At 39.6% G+C, this 12204-nt stretch overlaps 1 protein-coding gene across 1 annotated transcript; it reads left to right on the top strand.

The window, feature by feature from the left end:
- The first annotated feature begins 260 nt into the window (after positions 1-260).
- On the top strand, positions 261-12086 carry LOC139741828 (G-protein coupled receptor moody-like). Its single transcript, XM_071652408.1, has 4 exons — positions 261-382; positions 4507-4720; positions 10345-11191; positions 11830-12086. The coding sequence occupies exons 1-4, from the start codon at positions 261-263 to the stop codon at positions 12084-12086; spliced, it is 1440 nt and encodes a 479-aa protein (XP_071508509.1).
- Positions 12087-12204: the final 118 nt, after the last annotated feature.

Here is a 12204-nt window from a genome sequence, read left to right as displayed (position 1 = left end):
TGTCATCCAACTAGATATTTCCTAATACTCGAGTAGCCGGAATACATTTTGTGTTTATCTGCCTTTCAATTTTATCGAACAAGTCTCGGGCAAACTTCCCGTTGTTAGGAACTTCTCTTGTTTCTAAGATATTATGGTTGAAATTATAATATAGTAGAAAACAGTCCTACTTTCAACATCTCACATCATTACAGAGGCTGCATCACTGCGATTTCTTGAGATCGACGTCGAGTCTCAAAAGGATGCTGTGAGCGATGACAATGGGGTTGGATGGCATGACGTCGACGAATTCACTGTCGAGCGAAAATGCATCGGGAACGACCACCGGGAACGGAACCCAGACTTTGCCTGATGTGTGGCTAATTCTCGCTGAGGGTGTGAGGTGAGAAAAACAAAGTTAATGCTTTCCAACATCCCCTTACTCAGTGGAGGAGGGGTGGGGTTGTTTGTTATTCCGAAGGTTCATTAATCTGTAAATGAAAGAGGGGTAGTTTTTCCGAAGGTTCATTTAATCCGTAAATGAAATAAGGTTAATCATTCCGAAGCCTGATTAACCCGAATCCCCCTAATTCCGTGTACCTAAACGTTAATCCGAACATAGCGGCTCGTCAATCCTATATAACATTGTGGCTTTATTCCGGAGGTTCGTTATTCCATAAGGTTCGTTATTCCAAAGGTTCGTTGATCAGAAAATGAGATAAGATTCGTTTTTTCCGAAGGTTCCCTAATTCAAAAATGAATATAATTTTGTTGTTCCTCAAATGAAATAAGGTTAGACAATCCGAAAATGAAAAGAGGTGCGTACGTACTCAACGAACTTTCGGAAGTACGAACCTTCGGAAGTACGAACCTTATTTCGTTTTTGGATTAATGATTCTTCGAGATAACGAATCTTTGGAATAACGAACCATCGGAATAACGTCACAAATGTTTAGAATAACAAACCCTTTTTCATTTTCGAATTAACGAACCTCTGTGTATAGGAAATTTGTATATTTCGGAATAACCAACCTTCGGAAAAACGAACTGTAGTTGAAAACAAATGTGAGAGATGTTTCTTCAAGAAAATTAGAGTGCACTGCGAATACGCTTCGGAGTTTAAATTCTTGCGATATATTGCTGAATACCACCCCCCCCCCCCCCCACGAAAAACAACAACATACATTCAAAAGAAATTATAGTTCTTTTAAATGCAAAATGAGGTTGTTTCTGGAGAATAATGAAAGACTAATCTTAGCTTTATTCAGGTTAACTTTGTCAGCGTATTATCATTCCCTTGGCAATGGTCAAAGTAATGAACAACAACATTATGTAAAATTTAGCTTGATGTGTTTGTGACTTTAACATATCATTATACGTTATTTTAGTCCTTAGCTGGCGTCTTGCACAATGCAGCCATTGACTTCTAAGACGATATCTCAGCTTTAGCCATTAGCCGCAATCTGCAGCGAATGTTTCCCAGAGCTCATAAATGCTTGTACGCGTATTTTGAATCTTGCTTTTATTTTTATTGCCCGTCTACGGTATTATGTAACTGATTAATCATGCGGTAAGTTAGGCTGTATATTAATGTACCACATTTCCTTCCCTTATATTGGTCGCTATAAAAGTTAATTAACGTCTTGCGATTAATTTCTCTAAGGTATTTTGTTACCTTTTTTTTTTGCGAAATTGGCTGTTACCCAAGGTTAAACTAGGGGCGGGATGGCTATTTATTTCTTTTTATCATCCCAGGATGTTGAATGCTAAGCGACGGTCTCTTAAATAGCATTTTAAGTAGTAAACGGTACAGTCAAGTCATTATGAGTCATATCAACTTAATAGAGATGCATGTACAAGCGGTCCGAAATTATGTTAACACTATTTATCTCTGGAACACAGTCGATTGTATCATCGATAAAGCAGAGGGAACAAAAGATTTATATGATGTTGTTGTTGTTGCTGCTGTTGTTGTTGTTGTTGCCGATGGCTGCAAATGGCAAAAATCACCTCCCGATCCGGCATCAAAAGCGTTTTCGAAATGTCGTATAAATAAATATTTGACTTTGCTTCACAACCAGACATTGTTTCATTTTGGGGGAATAAATGACCAGGAAATAAGCTTAAAGGGACGGTATAGTATTATTTGAGGTGAGGATTCAGACTGTAACGTTTTGCAAGATACTTAAAAATCCACTTTATGGAATGTTAAGGAGCATACAATTCTAAGAAGTATTCAAAGTTCATTTGATGAAAATTGGTTTTGAAATGGCTGAGATATCCAAAAACAAAGTAAAAGGAATCGATTCTAATAAAGGGTAGGTCCCATCTAGAATAGGTTTGTTTTGGATATTCAAGCCATTTCAAAACCAATTTTCATCAAATAAACATCGAATTCCTTTTAGAATTATATGCTCTTTCATATTTCATAAGACGTTTCTCATTATCTAAAAAAAATCATCATCTAAAATCGTTGGAAACCTGTAGTCCCATCTCAACCGAAACTGCACCATCCCTTTCAACGATTTGTTCACAGGGCAGCAAAATAAAAACAACAATAAAAACAGAAACAAACAAAATCAAGTAATAAAGAACTAAACAAATAAACATCCGTGACCTCCCACCCCCGCAAGGTATACCTTTGGAAATCGGGCTATAATTATAGTTTACTTACACATTCACTTGACATTTAAAAAAGAAGAGGCCTATACGAATCCGAATGTACCATCATCATCATAAGTTCTATGGGAGGTAATGTTGCTAGATTATACCTAGCTCCGTCAGTTATTTTCTCGGTTACAAAACGACTGATATTTTGTACCTATGTGTATTGATTGAGTGGTATAAAGTCTTCCCGCGGTGCACCATGTATTCTTTCTTGGGTATGTATTGTAGGCCTATGTGGCGCTGAAAAAGGCCTACCCACTCCCTACATACCCAAGTAAAGGGGCATTCCAGATGATTTTCATAAATTTTACATCATGTAGTACGTAAATCAACAGATCCGTATATAGATTTGTAGAATTTATTGTGGTTCTTGAGCAGAGAAACAATACTTTGAAACACCTTAAACAAATTACACTGAACAAGGATGATGACATAGAAGGCTCACATATTTCAGAAATGTACCAGTGTAATTCCATTACAATTCTGCTTCTTTGCGAGTTCACCTGTGTATAATCTATGCATGCCGTCTTCTTTTGTTCCGCTTCCTTGAGCCCTAACTCATGCATTTCTATGGTGACCCTGCCATGTTATCATCCTTGTTTATGGCAATTGAATATACATTTCGAAAATATTCTTATTCTTCATCCTAATTATCTTAAATTCCGAAACTCTGTCCTCAGTATAACTAATTTATAGTTGTTCAAATGTAAAAATCTGAAAACCGTCCGGAAGTCTCCTTTAAAGGGGAAGGCTAGTAACTGATCAGTGGGAATCAGTGGAAATGCTGGGAGATGATTGTTCCAATTCTTATGGGATTCATTCAAGAGTTCATTGTATATCTATTGTTGTGTGAAAATGATTTGCTTCAGAATGGTCTCATGTTCAAGTAATGTGCAGTTTAATGCTTCCAGGTTAGCGTCCCTGGTCAGTGACGGAGCATTAATCTGCACATTACTTGAATATGAGATCGTTCTGAAGCAAATCATTTTCACACAACAATACATATACAATGAACTCTTGAATGAATCCCATAAGGATTGGAACAATCATCTCCCAGCATTTCCACTGATTCCCACTGATCAGTTACTAGCCTTCCCCTTTAAGAAAGAATATGTGGGGCACCGTGAAGTCTTCCACCACTCAACGTTCTACCTCCACGGAAATTGCTGGAAATGAATGTCATTGAGCTGAAGTGATCTGAACTGATGAAATTGAAGCATGCGACGTTCAATAATGTGCGACAACATGAGCAGAAATACCTTCGAGAGTATAATTAGTACGCCTCCCATTGCAAATATTGGAGCCTTCAATGCAAGACAGCCTAAAGCTTAAATAGCGATAAAATAGTCATGAAAATTATAGACTTGTATTCATTGCACGATTGATTGCACTAATTAAACGATTACAGCTTCTTCAGTGTTCGCAACACCTAACGCCTTCCACGTGAGTGTTGCATGTCATGTGGTTATGAATACAGTGCTGTACTCAGAAAAGCTGAGGCTGTCAAAAAAAAAAAGAAAAAGAAAAATTTAAACAGATTGATCATATAGAAACTATGGTTAGTGTAGTTGCGTGTCAACTTTGTAATCTAACCCGTCTCGCGCTCTCATTTTCTCTTTCTCTCTCGCTCTCTCTCTCTTTCCTCTCAATCTTCAAAGAATTTAACATTTCGAGTGAGGGGCTTTGTGCCCAGAACTACCGTTGGTAATGGTAAAGGAAGATAGAATATTAATTTGCATGTGAAATCATAACGGACGTACATACAGAATACGAACGACTTTGACCCTGTCACATGAGCATGTCAGATCATGACACGTGACCGATCTATGTTGTTATTGTTCCCTCTGTGTTTGCAAACAGTTTGGCCATCATCATGGCGACGTCGCTGATCGCCAACATCATTGCCATAGCAACCATTCTGCGCCTGCGCGTACTGAGGAGCATCCCGCACCACCTTTTGGTGCTCAATCTCAGCGTTGCCGATTTAGGGATCACGCTGACCAGCATGCCGTTTGCCCTCTACTCCATCTTCGACGGCGGAGAGCTACTTTTAACGAACCCCATGCTCTGCAAGGTAAAGAAAGTTTCACTGTCATACGGAGTAAAACCACACAGTTTTTTCTCCCACCTCTTATTTTGAGGCGTTACCATGGTAACGGAGGATGCGGCCCTGGACCTTCACAGGTGATCCTCTCCAGCGCGAGCATGCTTAGTGTTAAACTAAGGATGTCGCTCTTGATCAAGGGTGCTTAGATAGGTACCCGGTAAGCTGATGAGGTTGATGATAATGAGAGGGCTCCCTTTCAGGGTAGTGATAACACTGAACATACTGCCTTCGGTATGGTGTACTATGAGTCAAATACTAGTAGTAATCGTTGCATCATATATCTTTGAGATATAAAAGTTCTCAGCGTAATCACTGTTATGATTATTTCTAAATCATCATCATTATCAATCACAGTCGATTGATTATTATGATAGATAATTGGTCGCATTGTCTTTGTCATTAGGATTGATCATAATTATTTGTTTTGATTATCAGGAAGAATTAATCACATTTCATTACTTGGTCTTAGCTGTTGTCTCTAATTTGGTTTTCATGTAACCTGTCCTGATCAACACCATGATAATGATAATCAATATGGCATAATGAAAATAACACTAAATGATGAATTTCAAAGTCCGATGAACCCTTTCCTTCTTCTTGTTGCTTCTCGCAGTGTAATACAACTTGCGGTATAACTTTTTGCTGTATCAAAGTAATAGTGTGCAGAAATCATCATTCAAAGTACGTCGGAACTTTTTCGATTTTTGTCTTCCTGATTGTCAGAGGATAAGCATCGCGAATAATTTAGAAATAGTATATATTATATGTTAAAGTGAAAAGTACTGGAATTGTGTTGTCCTAAGATATAAACAATGATTATAAAAAGAACTTATTTGCCGATGATTTACATGTAAAATCCTCGTAACTTTGGGATAACGATAGGGATTTCCCTTTTCCATATGTCGTTTATAGTCTTCTTGAATGTCCTTAAAACACACACACACACACACACACACACACACAAATATGGCCACGCTATTGCTGGGTTACGTCAACAACAACAACAACAACAACAACAAAAAGGGGCTTGTTGAATTAAGATATCGCATCATATTACGGGACGTTAAATGGGCTAATCAGCAGGAAAGAAGATTTGGACGGTTTCCTTCCCGCGTGCCACAAGAGATGTCCCCTCCCCCGCCAGTCCTTTGAGTCTGTACAAAAGTCTCCCAATTTACCTCCATGGTCATATATATATATATATATACATATACATATATATATATACATAATATACATATACATATACATATACATATACATATGTTTCTGTGTGTGATTGTGTGTGTGTGTGTGGGGGGGGGGGGCGTGAATGTGTGTATGTTTAATCACGTACATCGCCTTAAATTTTTATCACGATATTGGAGCCTGATATGTACCGGTATATGACTTGTTTTTATATCTTGTGTCAAAAACATTTTTTTTTTTTTTTCAAATCGTGATCTTGTAACCTCCATGCCAAAATTTCTTTAGAGAAAGAGAACATCTTAAAGAAAAACAACCACAACGTGTGTTCATTTCGTGTTTGTTGGAAATCTTGAAATTTCCACTTTTTTTATTCAAACGCAACTATGCCATTAGTCTGAAATCCTAATATAACTAACTGATCATTGATTAGATGTTATTCAGCCAGGAATATCATTCTATTTTATACATAGAATTGTAGCAGATTTGATTTTTTATGTCAGTTTTTGTACACGATCAATGAAAAATTTCAATTTCAATTTCCATTTATTTCAGCAACTTTTTTCAAGAATACAATATACAAACGAAAAATCAACAATAAGAATACAGAAATTTGAGCAAAATATTATTTTCAAAGAAAAAAAAGGATATCACAAATATTCAAAGAAATCTTTTGAATAAAAGACAATATATTATCATTGCATTTTCTCTTTCATAACATACTTTTAGCTGAAAACTGTTGCAGAGGCCATCAGAACAAAACATACATTGTACATTTATTATCATGCTTGATGAGATGACAGCCCGTTTCTCATAACAAAATAACTTGAAAAAGTTATTGGGTGGTGACATCATGAGCTCACTCATTAGCATATATATATATCTGCTGTTCAAGAACTTTTTTTTTTTAGAATTGGCGAAACTTGTCAATACATGTACTCATAACTTTCTTCAAATTCTTCTCAGTTTTTGGCCGAATCTTTGCCGTTATGCCCATGGAATTTTGCTCTTCGTTTTTAGAGTTATTTTGACTGGACCGGAGTTGCCCTCTTGCAGTAATATGGAAGAGTAGGCCTAGTATTCACGTATGCACTAGTCAGTCTTTTTTTCTACATGACAGCATAACATGATGTTACGCGAATTTGACATGAAAATGTCAGCCGGAAGTAAATTGTCTGGGTCAAGCACTTCCGGACCATCTTCTCCCGTGAGGACAGTGGAATTAAGTTGTCATGTAGTGCAGCAATTAATTCTGACAACTTGCCCGAAGGCTACGCATAAGTTCGTCGTGTCACCGCTCGCCCCTTTCGTACTGAAATCGCCCTCTATCTAAGGCAATACCCAGAGTCAAGGAAGAATTTAAAGATATACAAAGAGTGGACTTGAAAGTTTTTAGATAGTTTGTGTTTAGTAGATTCAAAGAGGGGGCCCTCACAGCAATAAGATATGATTGCCACGGGGTCTTCTTTCACAGTATTAAGTAAAGGCTGGAGAATGATTTATAAGACGAATAATTAACCTGCTCTTCAGAATGATTGTTCCTTGTGGTCAAAACCAGCACGAAGTGCAGTCTTCCTGCCCCCAAGTAGTTCAAAAGTAAAGGGGATGACCACTTTCACCCATTATACACGATCAGTGACTTTCTAAAGTCATTTGCGTGCGCGTTTGTGGGTGTTGTGCATGATTGTGTGCGCGTGTGCGTAAGTTTATATATCATATATATATATATATATAAAGATCTCCATTTATATCTATTAAGTGTACTAATGACAGGTGATATTATGTTTTGTATATCTATTTTGTATATTTGAATATACATTTCGAGGCCCCGTTTCAAAGAACTTGTTATCAATAACAAGTAACGATAGTTGTTTAAGCTACTGACATCCTTGCATCTGATCTGCTGAGAGCAGATTTGTCATAAAGTTTATATGACCGTTGTTACTGATAACAAGTTGTGTTAAACGGGACCTGGATCATTCAGGTAAAACGATTCAAAGATATATTATATTATGAAGACATTCAAGTGTAATGTTAAGCAACGAATGAAATCGAAATGAAATTTAAAAAAAAAATGACAGCAGTCTTGATCTATTCAGACGCAAGTTACTCGTCTTGGATACGCGATCTTGGATACACCTTCTGAGATCCTCGAAGGCTGTAACCAGCACAACATCAACTCAGCAACATAGAGCATTACGTGGCAACAAACGAATTAAACACACACAAAACTCCGACAAAAGGGAGAAAGAAGTTCATTGCAGCTTGAAATAGAATATACCAGTAAAAAGGAATGACGAGGTCAGGTCGATAGTTCAAATTATTTGCCTACATTTGGGTATGACGATTATGAGGAAGCAAGAAGGTATGCCCTGTGTGATACCCCCTTGGAGGAACCAGCCGGTTCCTCTATCATCTTCCTCCGGAAGGTGACGGGTACTTCTACCAGGTCGGACTAATAAAGCCTCTCTTTCCTCTATTAAGTTGTCACTATCTTATGGTCTACTAATCAGCTTCGTCTATACTATAACCACGAAGGCACCAACCATCAGCTATAGTCACTCGCGGGGGAGATTTTCATACGGAAATTGGGGGCAGTGCCCGGGGATAGCTAATGCCTTATATAATTACGTCTGATGTCGTGATATTCCCTCTGTCTTTTTAATTCATTTTTGATCTACTTTGCGATGGTGAAAGGGGGCGGGTAAGGCTGGCTCAAACCAACCGGTCCGTTGGTGAGTTTTGAGACCCCTTGATGCAATGATGTCTGGTATTGACAACAACTATTAGTACTATTATACAGAAACGCATAGTCATGTTCTTATATCACTATTATTTTGAGCATAACCACGTTAATTATCAATTATTCTCCTGTCAAGTAAATTAAACCAGGCTATTCATAATCTCCCCCTCTTGTATGTTGCGCTTATTTTGCTCATTTGTGTGTGTGTGTGTGTGTGTGTGTGTAAAATCCAAGAGGACAGATTTAGTTTTGTTATGTGAAAACGGCAGCCACCTCATCGAGTATGATTATTATGTTTATTTGGACGGCCCCTGCGAGTTTCAATTGTGGTATGATGGAGACAATGAAATTACCTACTGTGTCTTGGATTTGAAAGATTCTTCGAATGTTTGTAAGATTTAATATGTTATAGTAAAAAGTTAAAGTTTACCAAACTCTTTATATTATTGTTATAATTTTGATTATATATTGTGTTCTTGAAAAAGAAAAGAAAATGCATGAATACAATTAGATTGAAAACTTGACATTGAAATTGACGAGGACAATTGTAGAGAATAAAAGGAATTCCTCTCTAGAATCTCCCAGGCAAAGAAAGGTAAACGATGATTCGACAGACGTATGGTGTAGAGCACGTCTGAGAACATAAAGGGGGGGGGGGGGTAGTGACTAGTGAGGATGGGGCTGAGGGATTTAGGGGAGGGTTAGGGTAAGGAGATTCCGTATGAACAGAGGGCCTCTGCCCTAATCATAAATGAAATGTTGTTATAATCGGTAAATACTCTATAAAATACAGTAGGTCCTACATTCAACTAAACATTAGCCTTACCTGACATAGCTGTGACCCGAAGTGAAGCTATCTGTTGCTTTTAATGTGTTGTCAAGTTGGCAGTTTGAATCCAGAATAAAGCAAAGAGCGCGAGAGAAGGGGGGGGGCAGGGAGATATGAACAGGAGGAAACACACGCAAACCTCATTCAAGAAATCACCATCGAACATTGCAGAGAGCCAGCAACTTCATCATTACATGAAGAGGAAAGACCTCGTACAGACACCAAGAATGACCTCAATAGTAACGGTCAAAGGACTGACACAGACACGTGACGAAACTGAGACAACGAGAGATAGATATGAACATCAATGTTAAACACAAGTGTATAGAGTAGAATATGGCAAAGAGAGAGAGAGAGAGAGGGGGGGGGAAAGAGGGAGTTGAGTTTTCGCAAGGAATACGTATGTCTAGGTAGACGTGCAACACACTGAGAGTATAATGGGCGTAAACTGAAACTTTAATTAAAGTACCCAACAAATATGTGTTTGAACATAAATATTTTCTGATAGTAACATCTAGATCAAGAACAATGAAATTATGGCAAGGCTCTGGGACTTTGTCCAAGTTGTAGTGTGTTGCTTGCGGTGACACAACATTTGCTCCTGCGAATATTGCTCCAGTCTCATTTGTCTCCGAGGACTTATGTTAGGGTTGTGATAGGGTTTTAGGTTTAGTTTGATGTTAATATTGGCATTATGGTTAGGGTCATGTTTGTAGGTAGAATTCATGTTTGGCTTAGCATGCAGATGTTTCAAAGGAGCAATTGTCACCGGAGCAAATGTCATGGAACCGTTGCTTGCATACAGTGTTTGCTGTTCTCGTTTTATGCATGCAGATGAATGGATTCTTCGCGGTTCTCTTCACTTTCACCAACTTTCCCACCGTCCTGTGCATCGCCTTCGACCGCTTTCTGATCGTTGTCTACTCCGGCCGCTTCCCGCCCAACCGCTTCCGCATCGTTGTCATGGTAACAGTCTCGTGGTGCAGCGCCCTCGCCTTCGCTCTGCTGCCCTCGGCGGGTGTCCTCTCCGAGTTCGCCTATTCGCCGGACACGTGGCACTGCTCTCCTCGCTGGGATCATGACATTTTCCGCAACGCCTGCGTAGTGTTCATCTTCGGTTTGGCTGTTCCCATGGTGGCTGTTTGCTACGCTGCCATTGTCTATTTCATCTGGACCAAGCAGAAACTCCTCCGCTCTTACAGCATGCGCGAGAGCGCCCCTCCGCCGCCACCGCTGCATCGCAAGGGCCGCAGAAGACCGTCGCGCGGTTTGAAAACTACATCATTTACCCCTGGCAACGCGTCACCCTTGACGACGTCATCAAGCCGTCTAGACTTACCGCGTCTACCGGAGATGCAGGGTTCAGACTTGCCAAACGGTTACGACAGCCCAGCCGAACAGCGTCGCGGTTGTCTCCCGCGCGGAACGTCACCAAGCGAGAAATATCGACACAGCTCGAACGATTCGGCAAATGGAGAATACTACGGCAAGCGACATCCGTATGAACCCGACGTTCAGTGCGAAGTTGACGGATCGCTGAGCGGTTCCTGCTCGGGGATTCCCCGGAAAGTATCCGCAACAAGCTGGGAAGACTGTGACGCAGCGACTGGTGAGCAAGACTACAAGACGAGAGAAGTTAGGCAGTTCCAGCTCTCAGCCGACAAGAGAGTCGCCTTAATGGGTGAGAATGACCACCAGCCTTACAAAATATTCATCCTATATTTTACACAAGTTTCGATCAATTTTCAGCGAATAAAGAAGCAACGTTGTAGCGGCCCTGACTCCGTATCGCTGTTTCAAATCAAACTCGTCGAAACTCTCGTATGCACACCCTTCTTGCACTTAATACATTGTGAACATAGTATACACTTCATACTCGTGTAAAAAAAAAAAAAAGTCTTCAGGAGCATGGAAAACATAAAATGAAAATGAAAGCGTAGGAGCAGACATTCAAATAGCCCGCCTGAAACACAAGGAAGAGTGTCTCTGTTAGACTTTCTCTCCGCCGGCTGGTGCGTGCTACTTCTCATTTCTTCTGCAACTCAGTCCTGGGGGCTAATTTGCATCCGATATACTTGATGTCAAGAAGTATTCAACGCAGAAGATGTCAACTGCACAGATATAGTCAATCGTATATAAGCCTATCTTCATTAGACCAAATTATTCTTAATAATCAATGTGGGAACGAACATGATAAAATACAGACGGAGTCATTATTGGAATTTCGATGGGTTTATTTTTTGAAAAATTAATCAAACAACAGTCGATAACCAGTTCGAAACATTTTCTTTTTGTTCTCCCCATAATAATTATGCACAGGAGCCCTTCTAGTTCTTACAACGCTCGTCTGTTGGACGCCTTACCTCCTGGTTCATTCGGACTACATCCGGGTCAAGCAGGGTCACTGGTTCGCTGTCTTCACAATGCTCCTCGGTTACACCAACACTTTCCTCGACCCACTCATCTACACGTTCATCAACAAAAGGGCGCGAAAAGAGTGCAGACGATATTGGCGCTCGCTGTCGCCCTTCTCGCGGTCGAGCTGGATTGGGGAACAAGCCGTTCATAAGAAGTGACATAAAACTATTAAAACGAGATTGACCTAAAACATAATTATGACGTAGATTTAGTGAACGCAGAAATTATAGGGGAGCAGATTAGCAAAGTATGATGAGGAAATGGGATCAGATCACC

This window comes from Diadema antillarum, unplaced genomic scaffold, assembly GCF_040938485.1.
Source record: "Diadema antillarum isolate AM-2024a unplaced genomic scaffold, OU_Dant_1.0 seq00000956_RagTag, whole genome shotgun sequence".
NCBI classification, from domain to species: Eukaryota; Metazoa; Echinodermata; class Echinoidea; order Diadematoida; family Diadematidae; genus Diadema; species Diadema antillarum.
This window is presented reverse-complemented; position numbering and strand designations above follow the sequence as displayed.

Bases quoted from the DNA above. Each gene is read 5' to 3' on its own strand.
- LOC139741828 (XM_071652408.1), top strand. From the start codon at position 261: ATGGGGTTGGATGGCATGACGTCGACGAATTCACTGTCGAGCGAAAAT. The intron at 383-4,506 runs GTGAGAAAAACA...GTTTGCAAACAG, and splicing joins ATTCTCGCTGAGGGTGTGAG to TTTGGCCATCATCATGGCGA. The intron at 4,721-10,344 runs GTAAAGAAAGTT...TTATGCATGCAG, and splicing joins CGAACCCCATGCTCTGCAAG to ATGAATGGATTCTTCGCGGT.